General features: G+C 60.4%; 1 protein-coding gene across 1 annotated transcript; it reads right to left on the bottom strand.

Moving 5' to 3' along the window:
* On the bottom strand, positions 1–23,838 carry ATP1A3 (ATPase Na+/K+ transporting subunit alpha 3). The gene is made up of 23 exons (XM_075536540.1): positions 23,812–23,838; positions 20,494–20,580; positions 20,335–20,394; positions 19,994–20,197; positions 16,720–16,833; positions 16,487–16,621; positions 15,638–15,755; positions 15,224–15,492; positions 13,157–13,355; positions 12,957–13,066; positions 12,744–12,878; positions 9,838–10,030; positions 9,432–9,607; positions 9,189–9,325; positions 8,161–8,311; positions 7,803–7,971; positions 4,646–4,800; positions 4,440–4,563; positions 2,609–2,754; positions 1,203–1,333; positions 541–642; positions 243–334; positions 1–29 (listed from the first exon to the last, which is right to left on the bottom strand). Exons 1-23 carry the CDS (start codon positions 23,815–23,817, stop codon positions 1–3), a joined length of 3,042 nt encoding a protein of 1,013 aa, XP_075392655.1. The 5' UTR covers positions 23,818–23,838.
* Between the last annotated feature and the right edge of the window lie 568 nt (positions 23,839–24,406).

Here is a 24,406-nt window from a genome sequence, read left to right as displayed (position 1 = left end):
TCAGTAGTAGGTCTCTTTCTCCACCCAGCCTGGAAAGGAAGAGAGAGAGGGGTGGGGGGACATGGTCAGAGATACAGAGAGGGACAAACCAAGAGAGACAGAGATGGGTCCAGGCCGAGGTGGGACAGAGGCCATGGGAGAGTGAGGTTAGCATCGTCCCCGCCTCCCCACTCCAGGGGCCCCTGCCCCAGACCCCATCCCTCCCCGCCCCCATCCCCACAGGCCCCCCAGGAGCCCCTCACCCCCGGGGTTCCTGCGCAGGATGAGCTTGCGGATCTCATCATAAACAAAGATGAGGAAGCTGTAGGGGAAGGCACAGAACCACCAGCTGGGCCTGCAGAGGGAGAGCAGACAGCGTGGGTCAGTGTGGGGCTCACGGGACACAGAGCAGAGTACCCGGGATGGGCACTGATGAGTGACCCCCTTGGGGAAGGCCCGGTGGCATCTGACGGGTGTGGCAAGGCCTGGAGAGGCACAGGAGCTGGAGGTCCATGGGGTGCTGCAGGGGCCAGCGGGGGGATGGTGGGGGTGGTCACTCACTTGAGAGGGTACATGCGGAGAGCCACATCCATGCCGGGGCAGTAGGACAGGAAGGCCGCGAGGGCCGTCTCCTCAAACAACCCGAAGATCAGGATCTTGTTCCTAGAGACACAGGCGAGGGGGACTGTGGACTCAGGGCTGGGTTTCTGTGTCTCTCTGGGTGCAGGGTGGTGCCCATGCGGGCCCCCTGCAAGCCCAAAGCCACCCAGGAGAGGGATGTAACCAAAGCCACAGAACAGCTGGTGGGAAGGGTGGCCTGGGAAGCTCTACCCCAAACAGTCACCTACCAGCCAAGAAATAGCTCAGCTCTGGAACCCAGCGGGGAAACCCAGCCAGTCACCTGACACGGGCAGGGCAGCCCCAGACTGAGAGGGCCCTCAGGGCAGGTGGGGGCCCAACGAGGAGCAGAGCCTGAGTGGAGGACCCCAGACAGCACATACACACACAGATAGGCACAGATAGACAGGCTCACTTCTGGCCTTGCTGTGGAGCCCCTGACAGGCAGACACACAGACAGGTTCACTTCCTCCTCTGCTTGAGCATAGGGCCCACCCAGACAGACAGGCAGACAAGACACACAGACAGACCAACCAACAGGCAGGCTCACCTCATATCCTGCTGTGGAGCCCCTGACAGACAGACAGACACACAGACAGACTCACTTCATGCCCTGCTGGAAGACGGAGTTCCTGCGGGTCTTGCAGATGATGAGGTCGGCCCACTGCACCACCACGATGCTCACGAAGAAGGCCGTGTGGCACGTGAACTCCACCACTTTCCGCTGCTCGTACGTCTGCGGGGGGCCGGGCGGAACTCAGGGGTCGGTGGTTCAGCAGCCCTGGCTGCCCTCCTCCCGGCCCTCCTCTGGGGGCACCCAAGGGCGTCGGGGCCACCCCTACCCCTGGGTGGCTCAGGGCAAAGGCAGGCCATCTCCCCCTGACGTGTTTGCCTTCTGCGGCCTTCCACCACCCAAACTCAACTGCTTCCAACACCATCCACCGGGAGGGGTGTGGGGACTTCCAAAAGTTGGTGGAAAAACGGAATGAGAAGCTTGTGGGTTCCCCCCCCCACAAACATTTCAAGGCCCCCTCCCCCCGAGGGCCGAGGAGCACTAGCTCAGCTGGCTTCTCAGGGGGGGACTTGAACCTATGGCCTCCCCATTGGCAGTCGAGGGCATGGCCATTGGTCCCACCCAGTGGCTCCATGGAGAGACAGACACAACAAGGGGCCACGGCTTGGACCACTTCGCCCACCGAATGCCACGGAGACAGTCACCTCCCGTCTGTGATCAGCAGGGCCTCGCAGCCCAGGCGGGAATGGACGGGAGACAGCCCAGAGGGCAAGTCTGCACCCACCATCCTGGGTGTGGGTGGGGAGGCAGGCAGGAATGAGAAGCCCCGGCCGCGTGGTGGGTTCTGAGGGCCACACGGGCTGGGCAGTTCATGGGGTGGGCCCACGTAGGAGGGAGCGTGCCAAGGGCTTTGCTGGTGCCCCTGGGGCAGAGGAAGCACAGAGACTGGGACATCCCCAGCCCCATCCTTGCAAGGGGCCGCCCCACCCTGGTGACCACCGCCCACCTACATGTTTTCTGAGTGTCCACTATGGGCCAGGCCATGGGCATTCAGTCACACGCAGGCCAGTCAAGATGCTGACCCAGGTCCTCCGTGTTCTGTGTTGAGTCGTGTGTCCCCCAAATAACCACTGGGATCCTAACTGCTATCCTTGTGGACGCCACCCCATTTGTTGTGTCTGTGAAGCTGTGCTACATTTACTGCCTGCCGAGCAACAATGGTTTGTGTCCATGGCACGGAGACAGCCAGCAAAGACCAGAAGTGCCCCACCATGTGAAACTCACCAGGACACCGGAACACAGCCCAGAGAGACAAGGACCTTCCCCCCAAGCTGGCAGAGAGAAAGCCTCCTGAAGCTGCCGCCCCGAATTCTGACATCTAGCTTCCGGGGCGACTAGAACATGTACTCCTGTTCCCAGCACAGCTGGGTCCTGGGCTCTTTCTCAGGGCCTGGCCCTTGGTTCTGAGGCTCCCTGGCAGCTGGGAACCCCACTCACCCACTGCTGCCCATAGCTGTCCTCCAGGTCGTTGACGGTGCGGTCATCCCAGTTCAGCCGGATGCCCACCAGGTTGCTGGGCAGGAAGCCGTTTTCGGCCAGGATCACAAAGTAGGAGAAGAAGCCGCCGAGAGCCTGGATCATTCCTGAGGGGGCCGGGAGGGGTGGGAAGGGAAGGGAGACAAGCAGAGGCTGTCAGAGGAGGAGGCCAAGGAAGGAGGAGGGGCCTGCCCAGCCACATCGGAGGTCTCTGGAGTCTGCCACAGGGGAGCTGGACAGGTGGGCCACCTTGGTCCTCTTATCTGAGACTTGTCACCCTAAGACGGGCTCCCAGAGGGTTATCTAAGGGTGGTACCTAGTGGTGTGTGCGTGAGACGAGCCACCTGGAACAGGGCCTCCCTCGAGAAGGGTAACTAACCTCCCACCTGACCCAGGTCATCCTGGATGAGAACATCCCCAAATCCGGAGGACCATCTGGGCCGGGCTGACAGCACCCCTCCCTAACCCCCATCCAACACAGGAATGACTTTTCTTGGGACCTTGACAATGACCGTGAGGTCTCTGCTTGCTGGGAGGGGGTGAGCCCCCTCCAAGGCTCTGCACACATCACCTCTGGCGCCCGAGAGAAGAGGAGGTGTGGGGGACAGGGCCCAGCCCTGCCCTTAGAGATCTCCTGCCTAATCTAGCCCCCCTTGTGCTGGAGACTGGCTGGGCAGTGCCCTAGGGAGCTGTCCCACCCCGGCTACCCCGCCCCCACACAGCGAGGGGAAGGCCTCAAGCTGTGTCCTTGCAGGGTCCGTCCGTCCTGGTGACCAGCACCCATCTGCATGCTTTCCGAGTGTCCACCAGGGGCCAGGCCATGGGCATTCAGGCATAAGCCGGCCAGCCAAGGACGCTGACCCAGCTCCTCCGTGAGCTGTATGGGAAACTGAGGGTCCAGGAGAGAGTGTATGCGGACAAGTGCTTTATTCTCATAATTAAGAAGCTCGGAGGCCAGGGCTCTGGGTGGAGGGAGGCCTTTACACTTGTGAGTTGGAGATGAGTCCCAATCACATTCTCATAATTAAAAATCATTCCCCACAATATCCTCCCCATCACAGCGCTGCCTTAAAGTGACCTCTTCCAAGCCCGAGGCTGATTGCTCTCTGGCCGGCAGCTTGATCTCTAGGAGCAGACATGTTGCTCTTGCTCTCCCTGCTCAGGGGACAGTCACTCCCCTTACCTGCCCCACCACTGGGGTTGGATTACTCTTCCAATGAACTCCGGGACCTCCAGGGTTAAGATATGTGCACTTTGTCACATATGTAACCTGTACCTGTGATCAGGGGGACTTGAATGCCCTGAGACTATTGGTGTAAGAATATATTCTCTCTCTCTCCTGCTCAGACCTGGCTTCCTGGAGGAGGTGAGCACCCCCAAACTTTTCTCCGCCTCTTAATTTCTTCCCTTCAATGACACAACTGTCCCTTAGGTCCCATTTGGATGTGGGCTGGATCCCACAGAGTTGTACCCCCCACAAATAAGCACGGGAATCCTAACCCCTATCTCTGTGGATGCCACCCCATGTGCGTGTTGGTGAAGCCGGGCTACACCCACTCCCTGCCGAGCGTGTCAATGGCACGGGGACAGTGAGCACAGAGGAGAAGCACCCTGCCACGTGGAACCAACTGGAGAGGGCACCGAAGGACAAAGGACCTCCCCCACAAAGCCGGTGGAGAGAAAGCCTGCCCCCTAAGAGCTCCTGCCCTGGATTCTGACGTCCAGCTTCCCGAACTATGAGAAAATCTACTCCTGTCCCTGAGAGCTCCCCCTGTGGTACAGAGCCCCTCACCAATCTGCCCGTAGGCCATGCTGATGAGCCTCTCGTTGACCAGCTTGTCCGTCCGCGGGTTCCTGGGCTGCCTCTTCATGATGTCGCTCTCAGCAGCCTCATAGGCCAGCGAGATGGCAGGGACCTGGGCAGGAGGATGGGGGTGAGCTCGGGGTGGGGGGCCGCCCTGCCCTACCCTCGGGGGCCTGGGCGTGGCTGTGGCTCACCATGTCAGTGCCCAGGTCGATGCAGAGGATGGTGATGGTGCCCAGGGGCAGGGGGATGTTGGCCATGATGAACAGCAGGAAGGGCGTGATCTCGGGGATGTTGCTGGTCAGAGTATAGGCGATGGACTTCTTCAGGTTGTCGAAGATCAGGCGGCCTGGCGGGGGTGGAGGGCGGGTGGGAGATGCCAGGTTTAAGCGCCGAAGCTCCATTTCCTCTACTCCTGCCCCCACCCCGCAGCCTGCACTTCCTTTTCCCCTCCCGGTCCACCTGCACTCCCGGCCACCTCTCGACACCTTTCCCATCACGTCACACCCTGTTCACGTGTTCTTGGGATGTAACCACTTTGAAAGACAGCACAAAACAAAACCGCCTAGCAGTTTCCACGAACGCCCCGGGTGGGACAGCGGGTCCATGCCCTTGGCAGTTAACAGAGAGGTCAGAGACTGAAGTTCACCCGGAAGTGACTCAGAAGAAAGGCCTGGCAGTCCACTTCTGAAAAGGGGATAAAAAACCCCAAACACAGCCACTGACAACCCCACGGACCACAGTTCTACACGGCTGCACGTGGGGTCGTCCTGGCGGCCCAAACAAACAAGCAAACAAACCCCCTGCCATCGAGTCAGTTCTGACCTTAAAAGGCAGGGTTTCTGAGACTAGATCTTTCCAGGAGTAGACGCCTCATTTCTCTCCCCTCCCTCCGGGCAGCAGCTGGCCCCAAAGTCATGTCCCAGGACAGCAGTCTCCCAAAGTGGGCACCCCCGCCCCAGGTGGGAGCTGGGATGGTGCGGGCCAGGCGCAGAGCAATGTTAGATGGGCGCAGGATTAGGCTGTTTCCTTCTGTTGTGCGTTAAGGTTGCTACCAGTCTGGGAACCAACCGGGCTGCACTTCAAACTCAAGGCCACTGCCATGTAGTCAATTCTACTCTGTAGGGTAGAACTGCCCCAGGGCTTTCCGAGACTGTGCCGCTTTATGGGAAGAGAAAGCCCCCTCTTTCCTCCCCAGGAGCAGACGGTGGTCTTGAACTGCTCACCTTGTGGCTAGCAGCCCAACCCATGAAGCCACCAGGGCTCCTTGGACCAAGGATGGGCCTGTGGGGAGCTTGGGGAAGCAGACGCTGAAACCTGATCCTGGATGCTGGGCTACAGAACAGGAGGTGCTGAGTAATATTTTTTTTCTGACAAGGCGACGGGGTCGGGGGGTGCCAAGTAAGTTTGGGAGCCCGTGCCCTCGAGGGAAGAACAGACGTGGGTGACACGGGGAGAAGTGGGAGGCACGATGGGGTGTTGAGGGGATGAAGGAGTTGAATCTGAATGCGTGTGGACTGTTGGATCTGCTCTGTAGACCTTGGCCTAATTCACAACAAAAAGTTAGAAAAAAAATATTAGCCACATGGGCTCGGTAATCTCACCCCCTAGGTCTACACTCAAGAGAAACGGGAGCTTAGCGCAACCAACAAGCAGGTAAACATTTGTATGAATTTGAATTCTGAATAGTTCACTGTTCATCCTGAAACACACACACACACACACACACACACACACACACCACCACCACCACCACCACCACCTCAAATTCACAGTTGTGCTTCTGTGCCAACCCACAGCGACCCTATGGGCTAGGGTAGAACTGTCCCTGTGAGTTTCCAAGACTGTCACTCTTTACAGGAGTAGAAATGTCAACTGACCATCTCTGCACAGGGGAATGTTGTCACTGATCAATAAGGACACACTGACATTGTCGCTGGAAACCCCGCCGGGGTCGGCCTGATTCTGACTTAGAGCGGCCCCTGTGGTCTCTGAGTCTGTCCATCTTTACAGGAGCGGGCAGCCTCATGTTCCTCCCTCGGAGCGGCTGGTGGATTTGAACCGCCCACTTGGTGATAGCAGTCCAATGCTTAGCCCACAGCATCCCCCAAGCCCCCTTGAAGAGCCTCACAGATGTGAGAAAAAAGCCAGACACGTAAAAGTCCATGCCATTTTTATGAGGCTCAAAATGAAACTATATTCTAAACACCTCAAACCAAGCCAAACGCACTGCCACCAAGTGGGTTCCAGCTCCTAGTGGCCTTCTAGGCCAGGGTAGAAGCGCCCTGTGGAACTCTGAGCCCGTAACTCTTTACGGGAGTAGAAAGCCCAGTCTTTCTCCCGAGGAGCTGCTGGTGGTTTCAAACTGCCGACCATGCAGATCAGATCACAGTCTGATGCACAACCAGGACACCACAAGGGCGCCACTAGGTTTTAGCAGCATGGCTAAAGTGACAGGTCATGGGGCCCTGCTGACCCCAGAGGCTCAGTGACCCCACAGGACAGGGTAACGGCCCCAGACGGTTTCCAAGGTGGAAATCTCCCCAGAATCAAACTGTCTCGTCTTTCTCCTGCAGAGTGACCGGTGGGTTTGAACTACGGGCCTTCTGGTTAGCAACTCCTTTTGTAACCCACTGTGCCCCCAAACCAGAAAGACCCAAACTCACTGCCATCGAGTGATGCCGGCTTCTAGCGACCCTGTAGCACAGGGCCATACTGCCCCTGTGGGTTTCTGAGACTGTAGCTCTTTATGGGAGTAGAAAGCCTCATCGTTCTCCTGGAGAGCGGCTGGTGGTTTCGAACCGCTGACCTTGCAGCCCAATGCACAACGCACTAAACCACAACTCCTTAGTACGAAGTGTGGGTGAGGTCAATTTTCTTCTGATGAATGTTCTGCATTTCTAGTTTGATCCTGGATGAGTTAGATGAAATGAGCGGTGGCCCAGCCCTTCCCTGGTTGCCTCTGAAGCTGGTCGACTGTAGGTACCTGGGTTTGCGCCCCATCTCAGATGGCAAGCAGGCAGGCCTCCCGCCACGCCTTCAGCCCTTTGACTTTTATGCTCTGTCTGTCAATTCCTACTACCCTTGGGCCTTGGGGGATCAGGTCAGCGGCCCCATAGCCACTCTAGGACTTGTACTTAGGAGGAGGGTGACTTCCTGAGACCAGGCCTAGCTGGAGCTCAGGGAATCAGGTGGGCGAGGCAGACCCTGCGTGGAGCTCTGAGGCAGGGGGAGTGAAGAGGGTAAGGTCATCCGGGGCCAGAATCTTCACCACTGACCTGCCTGCTGCCCTGGCCCTCCCAGGTCCCACGTGGCAACCGTCTCCCGGGCCACGCAGTCCAGCCGACTCACCCTCTTCCACACCAGTGACGATGGAGGCGAAGTTGTCATCCAGCAGGATCATGTCAGCCGCCTGCTTGGATACGTCTGAGCCGGCGATGCCCATGGCCACTCCAATGTCAGCCTTCTTCAGGGCAGGGGAGTCGTTCACGCCGTCACCGGTCACCGCCACGATCGCTCCCTGGTGGGGTGTGTGTGTGTGTGAGCGTGACACACAGGCCTGGGCCTGGCCCCTTCTCCTCCAATCACACAGGTCCCCTCCCCGTCCTCTCTCAGACCCAGGAGTCCAGGCCTTCAGCCCCCTCCTCCTCTGACTAGGAGCACCCTCGCCCGCCCCCTCGCCCCGGTCCTGTGAGCCCGGCCAGCCCACCTGTCTCTGACAGCCCTCGACAATGATGAGCTTCTGCTGGGGGGATGTGCGGGCGAAAACAATCTCCGTGTGGTTCTGCAGGATCTCGTCGATTTGCTCCGAGCTGAAGTCCTTGAGGTCCGTGCCGTGGATCACACAGGCCTTGGCATCCCTGGGGAGAGCAGAGAGTCGGCCAGAAAGGTCAGCGCGTGAGGAGGGCTGTAGCCCAGACTGCGGATAGAGTGCAAGACTGGACAGACGCACAGACAGGAGGACTGATAGAGAATCTGAGTGCTGGAGAGGCCGGGGCGTCAGAGGCAGAGGGGAAGGGAGGCTGCAGCAGGACGGAGAGAGGGTAGACTGAAGGAAGGACCGTGGGGCAGTAGAGAGATGGACAAGTAGAATCAGGTAAGGGGGAAGGGAGCAGAGGGGGAAGCTGAGAAAGTCTGAAAAACAGAGCAGAGGTGAGAGAGACAGACAGACCAAGATAGGCAGGAAAAGAGAGAGATCAAACTCAGAAACCTCAAATGCCGCACCATCTAGTCGATTCTGACTCACAGTCACCCTATAGGACGGACTAGAGCAGTCCCTGTGGATTTCCAAGACATAACTCCTTATGGGAGCAGAAAGTCTCCTCTCGTTCCCACAGAGCAGTTGGTGAGTCTGAACTGCTGACGTTGCAGTTACCAGCCCGATGTGTCAGCCCACTGAGCCACCTGTGCTCCATTAAGGAGAGGTGGACCCAGAGAACACGGGGACTCCCTGAGCTCTCTGTGTTTGAGAGACCTCACAGCCGCATTTCAGAGAGATGGAAACTGAGTCTGCCCAAGGTCACACGACTCTTGTGTGGCAGAGCCGATATGCACACACCTACCCCTCACCAACTCCAAAACTCATATGCCTGCAACATCAGGTTCAGGGGCTGGGTGGACACAGGAGAACTGGAGTCCTGGCCCTGGAGTCTGGGTGGGGGGGCGGGCAGTAGGGGGTGGGAGGATGGAGGGAGGCTGATACCATGGTGACACCTGGAGGGGCTGGGCTGGGCTCACCGGGGGTTGACCTGGCTGACGGGAATGTTGAGCCTGGCGGCAATGTCCTCCACAGTCTCGTTGCCCTCTGAGATGATGCCCACGCCTTTGGCAATGGCCTTGGCTGTGATGGGGTGATCGCCCGTGACCATGATGACCTGTGGGCGTGGTTGAGAGGTTATGAGGTCCCACCGCAGTGCTGGCCCCTGGGTCCCAGCCCTCCCCCACCCCTCCACCCCCCTGCGTGGCGATCCCAGGTCACACCTTGATGCCGGCGCTGCGGCACTTGCCCACCGCATCTGGGACGGCTGCCCGGGGCGGGTCGATCATGGACATGAGGCCCACAAAGCAGAGGTTGTCCGTGGTGAAGTTCACGTCGTCGCAGTCGAAGGCGAAGCCCTTGGGGAACTGCTCCTCCGGCAGGTAGAAATGGCAGAAGCCTGGGGTTAGGGGCAGCGGGGAGGGAGGGGGTGAGGACTCGATGCAGGCCCCCCCACCTGCATCCCCCCAACCAGAAGCTTCATCTACTGAGCCGGCCTCCCCCTTCATCACTCTCGCCCCTGCATGCTGGGGGGCCCTGGGTCCAGCACGCCATCCTGGCTCTCCGAACCCACCAGCCCCCTTCCCCAGTGCCCTGGTCCGACCGGGAGCCCCTGCCCGCGGTGCACACCGAGCACGCGCTCGCCCAGGCCTCCGAGCTCCAAGTAGGCGTTCTGGAAGGCCTCCTTCATCTCCTCGTCCAGAGGCTGCTCCTTGCCCTGCAGCAGGATGGTGGCGCAGCGGTCCAGGATGCGTTCGGGGGCGCCCTTCATCACCAGCAGGTACCGGTTGTCGTTGGCGTCCTCGGTCTCGTGGATGGACAGCTGCGGGCGGAGCGGGGAGGCGGGGCGGGGCTGCCTGAGAGGACCGCCCGCCGGGGGTGCCGGACGGACGGACAGACAGACACGCAGCTGGCCGCGCTGCCTACGCCTCCCCGCCCCGGTAGACCTAGTGTTCGTTGACTTGATTTGACCGTAGTGAGACGGAGCGAGAAGCGGCTTTCCCCAGGGCGCAGAGGGTCCACACGCCCTGGGTGGAACCTGGCGCTGCACTTGCACTTGGGGACCCGATGGGTGCAGTTCCACTCGCGCGCGCGTGGGGGCGCCAGGCCGACTGGACAGCGCCTGGTGCTGAACACCGAAGCGCAGGCAGCATTTGCCACCGTCACCTTTCCCCCCACCTGGTACCTATCAGTGACATCTAACTGTGCTCGCCAGGTTCCGCAGCCGCCACCACCCTCTGTGTGCAAACATTCCACACACCTGGAGCCCAAACGCAGTGCTCTGCGTCTCTAACTCAGAGATCTCTGCTCCTCTCTGCTCACTGGGTCTCTCCCACGGAAATCTCTGCGGCCCTGAGACATCTCTCTCTCCCCTACCCCCCCACCCCCTTCATATCTGATCAGCTCACTCCTGAGACACACTCAAGGTGGGGCTTCTTCCCAGCCTAGCACGGGTCCCTGGGGGTCCAGCATTTTAGTAGAAATCTCAGCTCCTACTCAGCATCCTTCCTCTCCAAGATCACCAGGGGGAGCTTTAAAAAAAATGGGAGTCTGTGTAACACGGTGTAGCTATGTTAGCCAGCAGTGGGGCGCAAAAGATTTAAAAACCCATGAGTGACCCCCCCCCAAAAAATACAACAAACCCACGGCCATAGTAAATTCTGACGCATAATGACCCTACAGGACAGAGTAGACCTGCCCTTGTGGGTTTCTGAGGCTGTCAATCTCAACGGGAGCAGACAGCCTAATCAATATGTAACATCAATACGCCATCAGGGGCTCCTGTGAGTGACCCCAGGACCCAGGGTCTCCACCCCGAGGTGTCTATACCCAAGAGCACACATCTGCTTAGACAAAAGCCTGCCGCCCCTGGATGTTCACAACAGCAACAATGTTAGCAACAACCCAGGTGCCCATCAGTGGGTGAACGGATGCGCCCTGAGCATGGGCTATGATTCAGAGCGTCTGAAAGAGACCTTCAGGCTGTGGCCGGGACGGAGGAACTTGAAGACAGGATGCTGCATGCAGTGAGCTAGACCCAAAAAGTCAACGGAGGCACAACCCAACAGAAAAGGCATGCAGAGAGAGTGGAGGGAAGGTTTATCGAGAGCTGGGGGGGGGGGGAGGGAGGCCCAGTCTTTCTATTGAGGGTTCGGACATTGACTATGGTCCCATAGAGGAAGGGAACCAGGAAACACAGGGAGGAAGTGGGAAAAGTGACATTCCTAAACAAACAATGCTATTGGGTCGATTCCAACTCATAGTGACCCTATAGGACAGGGCAGAACTGCCCCTGTGGGTTTCTGAGACTGTCACTCTTTATGGGAGTAGAAAGTCTCGTCTTTCTCCTACGGAGTGGCTGGTGGATTCGAACCACTGAACTCAGGGCTAGCAGCACCCTCCACCACCAGGTGATGTCACACGTGTGGATTGCACTCAATGACAGGAAACACTAGGCATGTGATTTGTGGCTGGGAAATGCATCTGCTTTGTCAACTCTCACCCAAACGACAATAAAAATTTTAAGAGAACAAGGAAGGTGTCTTTTAAAAATGGGTCAGGTGAAAATAATAATTTATAAATTATCAAGGGTTCATGAGGGAGGGGTTGTGTGTGTGGCAGGGCGGGGTGGGGAAGTAGAAAGGGCTCATGTAGAAAGAAAGTGCTTTGAAAAGGATGATGGCAACATAGGTACCGATGTGCTGGACACAATGGATGGATGGATAGATTGTGATAGAGCTGTAAGAGCCCCCAATAAAATGATTTAAGAAAAAATGGGTCGGGTCCTGTTTCTCATGCAGACCCCGTGTCTCCTTCCGAGTCGCAGCCCGGGTCTGCTCCGCTCCCCACCCCCACCCCGCCCTGATTGGGGCCGGCACCCGGGCCCTCATCTGCTACCACTTGCCCTCTGCTGTGCTTGCTGCTGTCTTGTCAGATGTGTTAGCAGCTTGGCCCTTGGCCTGGGCAGCCCTGGACACTCTCCCCACAGACCCGCCCTTGGCTTCCTCCCAGCACTGCCACCAGCCGACCTCCTGCGTGGTGTCTCCTCATCCTCTTGGGACTGGGCCTCCCCTCACTACTTGATTCGCTGCTGCACCCCAAAACCCTGGCACGGGGTGGCTTGTCAAACAGTCAACGGTGGCTGCCTTGGCCCCCATGATTTCCAGCTGCCTGCTATACCCCTGCCTCTCCTTCCAAAGGATCCCTGGTGGTGCAGCAGATTAAGCCACAGGCTGCTGCTAACCTCAAGGTGGGCAGTTCAAACCCACCAGCATCTCTGAAGGAGAAAGACGAGGCTCTCTGCTCCCCGCAGAGACTGTCAGTGTCGCAGTGTCGGGGAAACCCACAGGGGCAGTTGCGCTCTGTCCTACAGGGGGGCGACTCGTCAGAAAGGTAGTGAGTTTCTTTGTTGCTTTCTTTTTGGTTTTTGTGTTTCCTCTCGCTGACTCTGGCTTCTGCCTGTCCCTCAGCCGGGGGGCCCGTGGGCGTTTTCAGCCCCATGTTACCAGGGCAGGAGGGCAGCGTGGCCCAGGTACCTGGTATTTGTTGGTGGAGTTGAAGGGTATCTCCGCCACCTTCTTGTTCCGTTCCCGCATCAGCTTCACGGAGCCCGAGGAGAGTTCGATGCATTTGAGGAGGGCTGACTCAGATGCGTCCCCGGCCACGTCCCTCTGTGGAGAGAGATGGCCGTCAGAGCAGGTGGTGGCAGCAGAGGGGGCGAGGCGGGCAGGACGTGGCAGCGCCCCCACCTTCAGCACTGGGATGTTGTCCTGGCCGCCCTTGAAGACAGCGCGGTTGCAGAGGCCGGCGATGTGGGACAGGGCCACCCAGGTGTGTGAGCTCTTGTCGAATGAGGTCCCTGCAAGCAGCAGCTGTCAGGGATAGGGGTGGGGGGACCCCAACCTAAGCCCTGGTGCTCCCCCACCTCCCGGCTCGGGCTCTGCCCCACCTGACTGGTCCTCAGTGGTGTCGGCCTCATGGATCTGATTGTCGAACCACATGTGGGCAACTGTCATGCGGTTCTGGGTGAGGGTCCCCGTCTTGTCCGAGCAGATGGTGGACGTGGAGCCCAGGGTCTCGACGGCCTCCAGGTTCTTCACCAGGCAGTTCTTCCGAGCCATGCGCTTGGCGGTCAGCGTCAGACACACCTGGGGGCGGAGGAAGGACCGGTGAGTCACAGGCTGGGCCAACAGGGCAGGCCCGGATGAAGAAGTCTGGGTAGCCGGGGACAGAATGGGGTCAACATCCCATGACCCCTTGAGCCCATTCTGAGCCAGCGTGACCCCCAAGGGCAGAGCTGCCTTGCCGCAGGGGGTTTCTGAGGCGGTAAATGTTCACGGTCTGGTCTCTGTGGAGCTGCTGTTGGTTTTGGACCACTGGCTTTGAGATTAGAAGCCTAACTGGTGAGCTGCCACACCGCGAGGGTTGCGACGGGGCTCCACGCTGACCCCAGGAGGCCAGCACTAGAATGTTCCTCCAACACACTGCGTTGTCCTGTGGGGCTTGTGTGTCACTTTGGTGCTGGAGAAGGGGACCTTGGAGGCACAGTGGTTAAGAACTGGGCCCCTAACAGAAAGGTTGGCAGTTCAAACCCACCCTGACTGCTCCGAGGGAGAAAAGACCAGGAGATCTGCTCCCATAGAGACACCAGCTGAGGAGGCCGGTCAGGCAGTTTCCCTCTCTCCCACAAGCCTCCCTGGTGGCATAGTGGTTACCCATTGGGTTGTTCACTACAAGGTCAGCAGTTTGAAACCACCAGCCTCTCCAAGGGAGAAAAACAAGGCTTTCTACCCCCATGAAGATTTACAGCCTCGGACACCCACAGGAGCAGTTCTCCCCTGTCCTTGTCGTCGGTGATGGGTGGGCACCCACTCGAGAGCAGTGGGGTGGGCTCGCTAGGAGTCAGGGATAACTCGGCAGTATGCCCTCGACAACCACAGGATGCTAGGGCGATGCAGTGGCATTTCAAACACCAGCAGGATCAGCACCGCGGATGGACGGACGGACCTTCAGAAGGATTTACAGATTACGATGACAAAGACGGGCCGGGCCATCTACTTCTGAAATGGAGCCAGTGAAGCCTTGTGGAGCCCGACAGATCGCTGTCTGTCATGCGCTGTGAGGGGGCGCAGGACTGAGCAACGCTTCTTTCTGTGGCACACCAGGCCAAGGGCACCCCCTGACTAACGGACATTAGTGGAGCAGCAACTGGGAACATTGCCCCGGAGGGGAACCGTCAGACCCACTGCCCTGGGGCCCACCCTCGGTCCCAGCAACTGCAGCGTTTCTGAGACTGTCAGGCTTTTTCTGGGTGTCACCTTTCCGGAGACAGCCTCTCTGTTCCCATTCACGGCAGCTGCTGAATTTGAACCGCTGACCTTCCGGTGAGCTGTTCAAACTCTAACCCACAGCAGAATAGGGAACTCAGGGGTCGGACACTCCTAACGCAACATCCGGTGCTGTCCAGTCTATTCCGGCTCCCAGTCACCCGACAGGACCGGGGAGGGCTGCCCCACAGGGTTGCTAGGAGTCAGGATCGACTTGAAATGTTTGCAGAATTGAGACTATTTTTCTCAAAAGCTTTCTAGAAGCAGAACAGTATCCTCAGCAGGGGCCTTTCTGGGCGGAAAGGTCACTTGACCTACAGCTGCTGTGTCAGTGCCCTTCGGGAGACGGAAGGGGCTGGGGTCCAGAAGCTGGTTATTTGGGGTTTGAATTCTTATATAAGTTTTCTTTAGACTTTTTTACTATGAACCTGCGCTCATTGACTGTGTATGTTGACTTAGAAAAGTCAGAGGCTTGTTGGCTGTCTAGGCTACTCTGCGTTTCTCTGAGGTTGTGTGTGTGTGTGTGTGTGTGTGTGTTTTGCCTCTGGGAACCAGGAACCTCCTCAGAGGATCTAAGAGGCTCGGCCCCATCGTGACCCAGGTGCCCTTGTCAAGAGCACCGGAGTCCTGGACCCAAAGCCCCTCCTCCCTCAGACCCAGGAGCCCAGTCCCAGGCGACTGGGTCTTACGGTGACAGTGGCCAGCAGACCCTCTGGGACATTGGCCACGATGATGCCGATGAGGAAGATGACGGCTTCCAGCCAGGTGTAGCCCAGGATGAGGGAGAGGATGAAGAAGGAGACGCCCAGGAAGACGGCCACGCCCGTGATGAGCTGAATGAAGTGTTCGATCTCAATGGCGATGGGCGTCTTGCCCACCTCCAGCCCCGAGGCCAGGGTGGCGATGCGGCCCATGACCGTGCGGTCCCCGGTCGCCACCACCACGCCCCGAGCGGTGCCTGGGGGTCAGAGATTGCCGAAGCTGGGGTGAGGCTGGCTGAGACCCAGCAGGGCTCCTGTGCCCCCTGGAGTGCAGATGGCAGCAGCACGTGCCCAGGGCCACTCCGCCCTCCCTGGTGCCCCCACCCACCCCACCGGCCTCACCTTCCACGCAGTTGGTGGAAAAGAAGGTAATGTTCCGGGTCTCCAAGGGGTTGTCATGTGTGCAGTCGGGGGAGCGGGTCTGGGGCTCTGATTCGCCAGTCAGGGAGGAATTGTCCACCTGGGGAGTGGGTTGGGAGGAAAGGCTCGGTTGGGTCCTAGACACATGTCCTTGGGGAGATGGGCTCAGGCCTGTGACACCCCACTCCACTCCCACCCCCAGTGTCTAGGTGGTGATCACATGTGGAAGGCTGAGGCTGGAAGCTGGGAGGGGGAGGGAAGGGCTTCTTGTCAACCACTGAGAATCTGGTCCCTGAGGGCTGGGGACTGAGGGTCCTGGATACTCCTGGGGGAGGGCTGAGGGAGCCTGGACTCCTGGGTCTGAGGGAGGAGGGGCTGGACTCCTGGGTCTGAGGGTGGAGGGGCTGGGGGCCTGGACTCCTGAGTCTGAGGAAGGAGGGGCTGGGTGCCTGGACTCCTGAGTCTGAGGAAGGAGGGGCTGGGTGCCTGGACTCCTGGGTCTGAGGAAGGAGGGGCTGGGTGCCTGGACTCCTGGGTCTGAGGGAGGAGGGACTGGGGGTCTGGACTCCTGGGTCTGAGGGAGGAGGGGTCTGGACTCTTGGGTCTGAGGTAGGAGGGGCTGGGGGCTTGGACTCCTGGGTCTGAGGGAAGAGGAGCTGGGGGTCTGGACTCCTGGGTGGGAGTGGACAGTGAGCTGGCAGTCTGAAATCTTGGTCTGAGGGAGGAGGGCATTCATTGGAGGCGTGACCACTGGGCTGGGTCTGAGGGTAGAGGGGCTCCAGCGGGGACCCTCAGGCAGCCCCTCCCAGCCCCCCAGGGCCACAGGCCCACCTTGCAGCCATGGGCAGAGATGATGCGCAGGTCAGCAGGCACTCGGTCCCCACCCTTGATCTCCACCAGGTCTCCCACCACCACCTCTTCGGCGTTCACCTGCATCTTCTCACCTTCCCGGATCACCAGGGCTTGCTGGGGAGGGAAAGCCAAGGGTCACTTTCCACAAAGTCCTCTGTCCACGTCCGTAGGCACAGCCACCTGCCCCGCCCAAGCCTCTCCATACTGCTCACCTGGGGCACCATGTTCTTGAAGGACTCCATGATCTTGGAGCTCTTGGCTTCCTGGTAGTAGGAGAAGCAGCCGGTGATGATGACCACGGCCGCCAGCACGATACCCAGGTACAGCTGTGGGGAGGGACAGCTCTCTCTCAGGCCCAGCGGATGAACTCAGGCAAGGGCTCCACCCCAGAGTCCACCCGTGTGTCTACTCGGGGTGGTTCAGCCTCTGGGGCTCTGCGTGTGTCCGGGTGTCTGGGAGAACCTCAGGGGAGGGTGTTGTCTGTTCCTGTGTCTGTCTGTGTTTGGCTTCCGTGTGTCTGGCTGGCTGTACATCTACAGGTCCGATTGTGTGGGTGGTGCGTGGGGCTGCTAACCGCAAGGTCAGCAGTTTGAATCCACCAGCCGCCCCTCGGGAGAAAGACGAGGCTGCTCCAGGACAGAGTTCGGGTCTCAGAAACCCACAGCAGCTCTTCTACCTTGTCCTCCCTACAGAGTCGCTGGGAGTTTGTGTTTGAGCTTCTGGGTGTACATTGGTGGCGACACTAAGCTTGGGGGGGGTCACACACTCATTCCCCCACCCCTACCCCCGCGCGGGCGGAGTGGTCTGGCCCCGCCCACACAGGGTGGAGCGAGGCCCTGAAGCTCCGCCCCTGAGGCTCCTGCCGCCCTCCTATTGGCTAAGGCGGAGACACTCGTGCCCAGTGGCGGGCCCTTGTGCTGACTGGAGGGCGGAGGTGGGGTGGTGGTGACCGGTGACACCAGCCTCAGGGACAACATTGCCCCTCCTCCAGAAGCACTGCCACCGCCGACCTGGAGTCATTTTGGCGTCACCCCCTCCATTAAGTTGGAGTGTGTGCGCGCGCGCCCTCTGGTGGCGGCTCTGGGGTACTCCGCCTCTCTGTTGGTCTGCAGTGTCAGGTCTGTCTGCAATGTCTCCTGAGTCTGAGGGAGGAGGGGCTGGACTCCTGGGTCTGAGGGAAGAGAGGCTTGGGGGGCTGGACTCCTGGGTCTGAGGGAGGAGGGGGCTGGACTCCTGGGTCTGAGGGAAGAGAGGCTTGGGGGACTGGACTCCTGGGTCTGAGGGAGGAGGGGCTGGACTCCTGGGTCTGAGGGAAGAGAGGCTTGGGGGACTGGACTCCTGGGTCTGAGGGAGGAGGGGCTGGACTCCTGGGTCTGAGGAAGGAGAGGGGCTGGACTCCTGGGTCTGAGGGAGGAGGGGCTGGACTCCTGGGTCTGAGGGAAGAGAGGCTTGGGGGGCTGGACTCCTGGGTCTGAGGGAGGAGGGGCTGGACTCCTGGGTCTGAGGGAAGAGAGGCTTGGGGGGCTGGACTCCTGGGTCTGAGGGAGGAGGTGCTGGATCCTGGGTCTGAGGGAGGAGGGGCTGGGGGCCTGGACTCCTGGGTCTGAGGGAGGAGGTTCTGGACTCCTGGGTCTGAGGGAGGAGGAGCTAGGGGGGCCTGGACTCCTGGGTCTGAGGGAGGAGGGGCTGGACTCCTGGGTCTGCAGGAAGAGGGGGCTGGGGGCCTTGACTCCTGGGTCTGAGGGAGGAGGGGGCTGGGGGCCTGGACTCCTGGGTCTGAGGGAGGAGGGGCTGGACTCCTGGGTCTGCAGGAAGAGGGGGCTGGGGGCCTGGACTCCTGGGTCTGAGGGAGGAGGGGGCTGGGGGCCTGGACTCCTGGGTCTGAGGGAGGAGGGGGCTGGGGGTCTGGACTCCTGGGTCTGAGGGAAGAGGTGGCTGGGGACTGGACTCCTGGGTCTGAGGGAGGAGGGGGCTGGGGTCTGGACCCCTCGGTCTGAGGGAAGAGGGGGCTGGGGGTCTGGACTCCTGGGTCTGAGGGAGGAGGGGGCTGGACCCCTGGGTCTGAGGGAGGAGGGGGCTGGGGACTGGACTCCTGGGTCTGAGGGAGGAGGGGGCTGGACTCCTGGGTCTGAGGGAAGAGGGGGCTGGGGGCCTGGGTCTGAGGGAGGAGAGGTTCTGGACTCCTGGGTCTGAGGGAGGAGGGGGCTGGGGGCCTGGACTCCTGGGTCTGAGGGAGGAGGGGGCTGGGGGCCTGGGTCTGAGGGAGGAGAGGTTCTGGACTCCTGGGTCTGAGGGAGGAGGGGCTGGGGGCCTGGACTCCTGGGTCTGAGGGAGGAGGGGGCTGGACTCCTGGGTCTGAGGGAGGAGGGGGCTGGGGGCCTGGACTCCTGGGTCCGAGGGAGGAGGGGCTGGGGTCTGGACTCCTGGGTCTGATGGAGGAGGGGCTGGGGGCCTGGACTCCTGGGTCTGAGGGAGGAGGGGCTGGGGGGGCTGGACTCCTGGGTCTGAGGGAGGAGGGGCTGGACTTCTGGGTCTGAGGGAAGAGGGGCTGGGGTCTGGACTCCTGGGTCTGAGGGAGGAGGGGCTGGGGGGCTGGACTCCTGGGTCTGAGGGAGGAGGGGCTGGGGGGCTGGACTCCTGGGTCTGAGGGAGGAGTGGGCTGGGGGCCTGGACTCCTGAGTCTGAGGGAGGAGGGGCTGGGCTCCTGCGTATGTGGGAGGAGGGGGCTGGGGGCCTGGACTCCTGGGTCTGAGAGAGGAGGGGGTTGTGGGTCTGGACTCTTGGGTCTGAGGGAAGATGGGGCTGGGGGCCTGGACTCCTGGGTCTGAGAGAGGAGGGGGCTGGACTCCTGGGTCTGTGGGAGGAGGGGGCTGGGGCCTGGAATCCTGGGTCTTAGGGAGAAGGGGCTTGGAGTCTGGACCCCTAGGTCTGAGTGACCAGTGACGAGGGGGCTGGGGACCTGGACCAGTGTGTCAACCAGTATGTCTGTGTCTGCAATAGTGGGAGTTCAGGGTGTCTGTGTCTGTCTGTCTGCCGGTATGTGTGGGAGACTGTCGTCTGTCTGCCTAGGTGGGCCTGTTGGAAATCCCGCTGACTTTGAGCCTGTGCTCGTGTACCGTGGTGCCCTGTGTAGCGGGAGGGGTGGTGTGGGACCGCGCTTCCTGGTGGGGACCGGTGGAGGCCGGGTGTCTATTTGTCTCTTGTGCTGGTGGGCCCAGACATAGCACAGATGGTGTCTGTCCCCAAGAGCGCTGAAGCCCCCCAGCTTTGGGGCAGAAGTCCAGCTCACTCATCTTGCTGTGTGACCTTGGGCAGGTCACTTGACCTCTCTGAACTGGTCTCCTGGTTGCTACTCTGAGTCTATGGCTGGGTGGTGGTGAAAGCCGGGATTAGAGAAGGGAGGGGAGCAGGCTTGTGGGCCGTGTAGCCAGTTGGGGAGATATGAGGCTGTGTGTCAGTGTGTGTCCCCGAATGTGCATCCCTCACATTGTCACCAGCTGGGTCGTCTTCCGTGCCAGCCTGGATGCCATATGCCAGGAAGCAGAGGATGGCCCCGATCCACAGCAGGATGGAGAAGCCCCCGAAGAGCTGGCGGCAGAACTTGACCCACTCGGGCGTGGTGGGCGGCGGCGTGAGTGCATTGGGCCCATCTCGGGCCAGGATCTCCTGGGCTTTGCTGTGGGTCAGACCCTGAGGACACAGAACTCACACAGAACCCTCCCCGAGCCTCGGCATTTCACCCTCGCACTAGCACCCCCAAGCCTCTACCCCCTCCTCCCTTAGACCCCGGAGTCCGGCCCCCAGTCCTGGCTAGGCGTTGGCCACACCTGCACGCAGTCGGTGTTGTACTTCCGGCAGACTTCCTCCACAGACATCTTGTGCTCCGTCTAAGGGACAGGAGTTTTGGGGGGTTTAGTGAGTCTGAGGCTCTGGGCGAGGCAGGGCAGGGGGGGGCTGCTCTGGGACCTGGCTTGCGGGGTACTCACCATGGCCACTTCCTTCTTGAGGTCGTCCATATCCCGGCGTTCCTTGCCCTTGCCCTTCTTGGGCGATCCCTTGTCATCTTTCTTGTCCTGAGAGGTGGCGACACGATAGCTGTCAGAGCGACCAGACTGCGGGCGAAAAGGGGTGACGAGGGACACCCACCCTCCACCCACCCTTCACGTCCTGTCCTGGCTACAGATCTGCTGGGGGGGCCTGCTGGGTCTCTGGACAGCGGCTTTCCCTCCCTGTAGGTCTCTGTGTCCCGCCTATGCCCCGTGTCTCTCCCCCGGAGTCTGTCTCTCAATAGATCCCGTTGACGTCTTGCACTTGGTCTCTGGCCTGAGGGTCTCTGTAGGGTTCTGGGTCTCTCTCGCTGGTCTTGCCCAAACTGTGTGCCAGCCTCTTGCTCTCTCTCTCTGCCCTTCTCTCTTGTTCTTTCTTCTGGTTTCTCTCTCTGGCTCCGTTTTTTGGAAATAAATTAGTTTAATTTTTTCCCCCTAAAACCATTTAGTTAAGAGCTAATCCCTGCTTTGCACACTCCACAGTTCAAGCACTTTGTGTATGTTGTTATTGTTATTACTCTGTGTTATCTCTCTGCCTGCCTTTATCTCTCTGCCTGGGCCTCTCCGTGACTATCTCTCCAGCATCAGCTTCTCTTGTCTCTCTGTCCCTTTCTGCATCTCTGGGTGTGTGTCTCTCCAGCTCCATCTCTCTCTCTCTCTCCTTCCTATGCCTGCTTGAGCCCTTGCCCCCCCCCCCCCCCAGGGGTCGTGCCTGTTGAGCTTGCAGACTGTGTATCATTCTGTCTCCTGCCACCTTTATCTCTGGGTCTCTCTCTGCCCTTGTGTCTCTTTCTTCATCTCCTCCGTGCTTCTGCATGTGTCTTGCCCTGCCTCTCTCCTGCTGCTTGTCTGTCTGTCTCACACTGGGCCCTTTCTCTTTGTGTCTGTCCATCCCAGTACCTCATTGCTGCCCAGGTCTCTGTCCTAGCCTTCACAGTCTTCTCTCTTTGGCCCTGCCTTCAAGGTCCAGTGCCATCTTCCTGCCTCCCACCGCCCCGCACCCCCCAATTGCCCCATGGCAATCTCTGTCTCCTCTCAAAGGACCCAGACAACCTTTGCAGGCTCCAGGGCCTTGCTAGGAAGGATGGGGAAGAAAGGCGCTCCAGGGGTGGGTCACAGCTGGGACCCAGGCCTGGGAGGAACCTGCTTGGCCAGAGCACAAGCCAATCCTGAGGACTGTGGCCTCTCTCGTGGGCATCTGGGGGCAGCCGTGGGGGCACAGGTACAGTGGGAGTGATCGGGTGTCTGTGGGACACCATAGGAAGGGGCAGAATGGATGCAGGCCTGGCCTGAATGCAGCGTGGTGAGGGGGAGGCTCAGTGCTGTCCAGGAGTGCTGACTGTCCCTGTGGCCTAGCTGGCGGGATGCACGGCTCAGTGCTAATCCTCTGGTGACCTTGTAGCAGGCCTGGAGGGGCTGAGTTGCTTGCTGCCAGCCCCCAGGTCCAGGGGCAGAGAGGGTGGGTGCAGGGCAGGGTTGCGGCAGGGCTGCAGCTGGGTGGCCCCAAAAGCCAGAGGAGGGGTGCAGGGTGGGCAGGAGGCCTGGCCCAGTGCCAACCCTGCAGCAATACTGCGTCTCAGACCAGACAGGCTGGGCACAGGGAGGCTCTGCAGAGGAGCAGACCTTGGGGGGTGGGCAGGGGATGTGAGGTAGAGTGCTGAGGTCAAGGCTGGGAAGTGGGGTGTACAAGAGGGGGTCTGGCAGGAGTGGGGGCCACTCTGGCCCCTATCAGAGATAAGAGAGGTCTGATTCCTGGGTCTGAGGGTAGAGGGGACTGGACAGCTGGCCTCCTGGGTCTGAGGGAGGAGAGGCAGGGACACCCTTGTCTGGCAGGTCCTGCTTGCCCTTGCCATGATCAGACCCCTTGGGGGCAGGCTTCCATCTGCTCAGTGGGGAGTGCAGGCTTCCCCAGCCAGGCTGGGGCAGGGGGGCAGATGGGTGTCCTGTGGTGCGGGGGACACGTCTGGTCTGTCTTGCTCTCTTGCCTCTGGGCCCTCCCCGCCCCTGCATTCAGGCAGCCTCTGCACCTCACCTCCCCCTCCTGCTCAGGCTGTCTGAGCATGGCTCCCACTGTCCCCCCCACTCCCCGCCCCCACCATCAGGCTGAATTTGGTTGTCTCTGGGTAGAAAATCTGTCCTGTCTCTTCCCCTCAGCCTTGGCGTGTTCTCTCTCTCTCTCTCTCTCTCTGTCTCTCTGTCTCTCCGTGTCTGTGTCTCTGCCTGTCAATGTCTCCTTCAGGACCTCTCCCTTTCCATCTGTCCGTCTGTCTGTCTGTGTGTCTCTGGCTCTCACATCTAGAGCACCCAGCTTTTTCTCTGGGCCTCAATTGTTTCCCTTGCCTCTTTAAGGGACCTGGCTTTCACCTTCTGCCCCAGCTTCCCCTCCTCCACTTCACTTACCTGGGACTCTCACCAACCTGACCCCACATCCTTCCATCCCCCCAATTCTCCTTCCCAGCCCCCTCTCACACCCTGGTGCACAGATCTGCAGCCCCACCCCCTCTATCCCTAGACCCATCTGCCCTTCCTCCGCCATCTTCCTCCCCTCCTTCTTCCCCACCCCCCCTCAACCCCCCTCCCCGCCTCGTCCCTGTGCCCACGTCCCCAGACACAGAAGGAGCAATCCAGGGCTGCGGCAGGGGTCAGGTGGTCCGCGGGGAAGGAGGCAGCATCTGCTGGAGAGACCCACAGACAGACAAGGACACACGGACAGGGAGACAAGGGCACCACCAGGCATGCACGCTCCCCTACCCCCCCAAGCCCTACGTACACCCCTGTGCACACACGTCTGCCACCCTGGACTGGGGGCTGCAGAGCACTGCAGAGCCCCTCACCCAGGCCTGGAGGAGACAGAGAGGTCACCTGTGTGTCCATCCCTGCTCTGGCCACCCCCAGACACACACTCACACACACACACACACACACACACACACTCTGGCATTCACATCCATATCTGACTGGCAGCTGCAGGCAGGGTGTTCCATAGGGCCCGCGCACACACGCATGCACACGCATGCACACACATGCACAAACAACTGAGGACATCAGGGCAGGTGGAGGGGCTCTGGGCTGGGTCATGCTTCCAGGAATCCCCATACACACAAAGACCCCCCGCCAACATACGCATCAGCGCCCACCCGTCACCCGGCCACACAGAGGACCCATAAGCGGGCCGGGAGGCCCTCGCTCGCCCCGACACCCCATGTCCCCGCACACACACTGTCACATACACGCCCTGCCCGGCTGCAGAGCACCTACCCCCATCTTGGCGGCTCCTGGGGAGAGGGGCGGGCGGGCGGGCGGGGACCCGGGGCAGGGGCCTCAGGGCGGGCTCAGGCGCGGGCTCTGGCTGGGGGACCTCTGCAGCACCCGCGCCTCCGTCAGTCCGTCCGTGGGTCCTTCCGCACAGAGGCTGCGGTGGCCCCCGCCTCCGCCTCTTCATATGCCCGGGCCCGCGGGGGGGCCGCGCGCGGCCAATCGGCGGCGCCACCGCGTGACAGATAGCCCGCAGCCCCGCCCCCGGTACTGCAGCTGTCCCCCCCCCAAGTCTCTGCAAAGTGGCGGCGCCTCGGAAAAGGGGGAGCGCTGCGGTGGGGGTGGGGTTGGGAATCCCCGAGACCCCCCGCCCCCCCCACCGCAAAGGGAGACATCCCCTCCCAAGACCCTGCAGTGCAGGGCAAAGTCTCTGAGGTGGAGGAACGCTGAGAGAGGAGGCGCTCCTGAAATCCCCTCGGTGTGTGGTGGTGGTGGGGTACCATCAGGGCAAGAGAAGTTTGGAGGAGGGTTGGGGGGGCCCAGTCATAAGGAAAGGGACCTAGAGAACCCTGGAAGGGAGGCAGGGGGCCCTGAGACT

This window comes from Tenrec ecaudatus, chromosome 18, assembly GCF_050624435.1.
Source record: "Tenrec ecaudatus isolate mTenEca1 chromosome 18, mTenEca1.hap1, whole genome shotgun sequence".
In the NCBI taxonomy this organism is placed as follows: Eukaryota; Metazoa; Chordata; class Mammalia; order Afrosoricida; family Tenrecidae; genus Tenrec; species Tenrec ecaudatus.
Note: the sequence above shows the minus strand (reverse complement) of the source record. Positions and strands in the feature narration are given on the sequence as shown.